This window comes from Hipposideros armiger, unplaced genomic scaffold (genome assembly GCF_001890085.2).
Source record: "Hipposideros armiger isolate ML-2016 unplaced genomic scaffold, ASM189008v1 scaffold_554, whole genome shotgun sequence".
In the NCBI taxonomy this organism is placed as follows: Eukaryota; Metazoa; Chordata; class Mammalia; order Chiroptera; family Hipposideridae; genus Hipposideros; species Hipposideros armiger.
The window spans coordinates 392,201-393,161 of NW_017731904.1; the positions used below are offsets into that span (position 1 = coordinate 392,201).

General features: G+C 31.0%; 1 protein-coding gene across 1 annotated transcript in view; it reads right to left on the reverse strand.

Annotated features, from left to right (window-relative positions):
- The window catches only part of PIK3C2G (phosphatidylinositol-4-phosphate 3-kinase catalytic subunit type 2 gamma), a 310,994-nt gene that overhangs the window by 239,462 nt on the left and 70,571 nt on the right, over positions 1-961 (reverse strand). The window contains exon 10 of the mRNA XM_019623621.1: positions 589-711. Within this exon, the coding sequence (XP_019479166.1) occupies positions 589-711 (123 nt within the window). The remainder of the gene's footprint in view (positions 1-588; positions 712-961) is intronic.

A 961-nucleotide genomic window follows, 5' to 3' on the forward strand; every position in this document is an offset into this window, starting at 1 on the left:
ATCAGACCAGATTTCCTATTCTTTTTCTTGAGCAATAATCATATTTGCTTCAGATTTCTGAGATTAAAAAAAAAATCAGTAAGACCCATTTATTTTAAACTGAAAAAAAGAAAACAAAACAAACACCAGGAAATCGTTAGAGGATGTGGGATCATAGAAGGAGTGTGCATTGCAAATTCAGCAAAAGATGCCACAGAAACTGATTTCTTCTTTCCTACCTGTGTGTTCGTCCATATAAGCATGGACACTTATAACTGCATATACTGGTACACGTGATAGCCATTAATAATCTACACAAACACTTGTCTGTGAATATTATTATATAAGCACATTCACCTAGGTAGATTCTAGGATTGATTTCAATCTCACTTGGAAATTATATTGTAGTTACAAACTTCAAAGGCATGAGAAATTTCCATTTAATTTCATTAAATCCCTTTGTATAATAGAGTCAAGTTTCCATTACTCCCAACTGATTGAAATATATATGCATACATACCAGTATATAGTATAGTCAAATCTTTCACTCTCCTTAATTATTGAACTCAGGTTTAAAATTATTACTGTGTAATAAATGAGTATATTTACCTCTGCTTTTCCCTGAAGAATTAGATTTAGTTCATTTACAGCATCTGTAATTTGTTTGGTCTCCACACATCCCAGAACACTGCATATATTTTTCACTTCTTCAATAATATTATTCACATTTTGCTGTAGATGAAAAGAGTCATATCTTACAGTTTATTGAAATTGAGAGGACACTAATTTATCTTTAAACTACCTTTGTTTCTGTGAAGAGGAAATGAAATAAAATGTGCTTGTTTGTTCCCATGTAAAAAGAAGATTCTCAAGACTGGTTAGCCTGTGGCCAATTTGCATTTGAGAGAATGCTCAAAAGTAGGATTATTAAGATAATATACACATATATCAACTCTAATTTAACATAGTCTGAAATAAAATG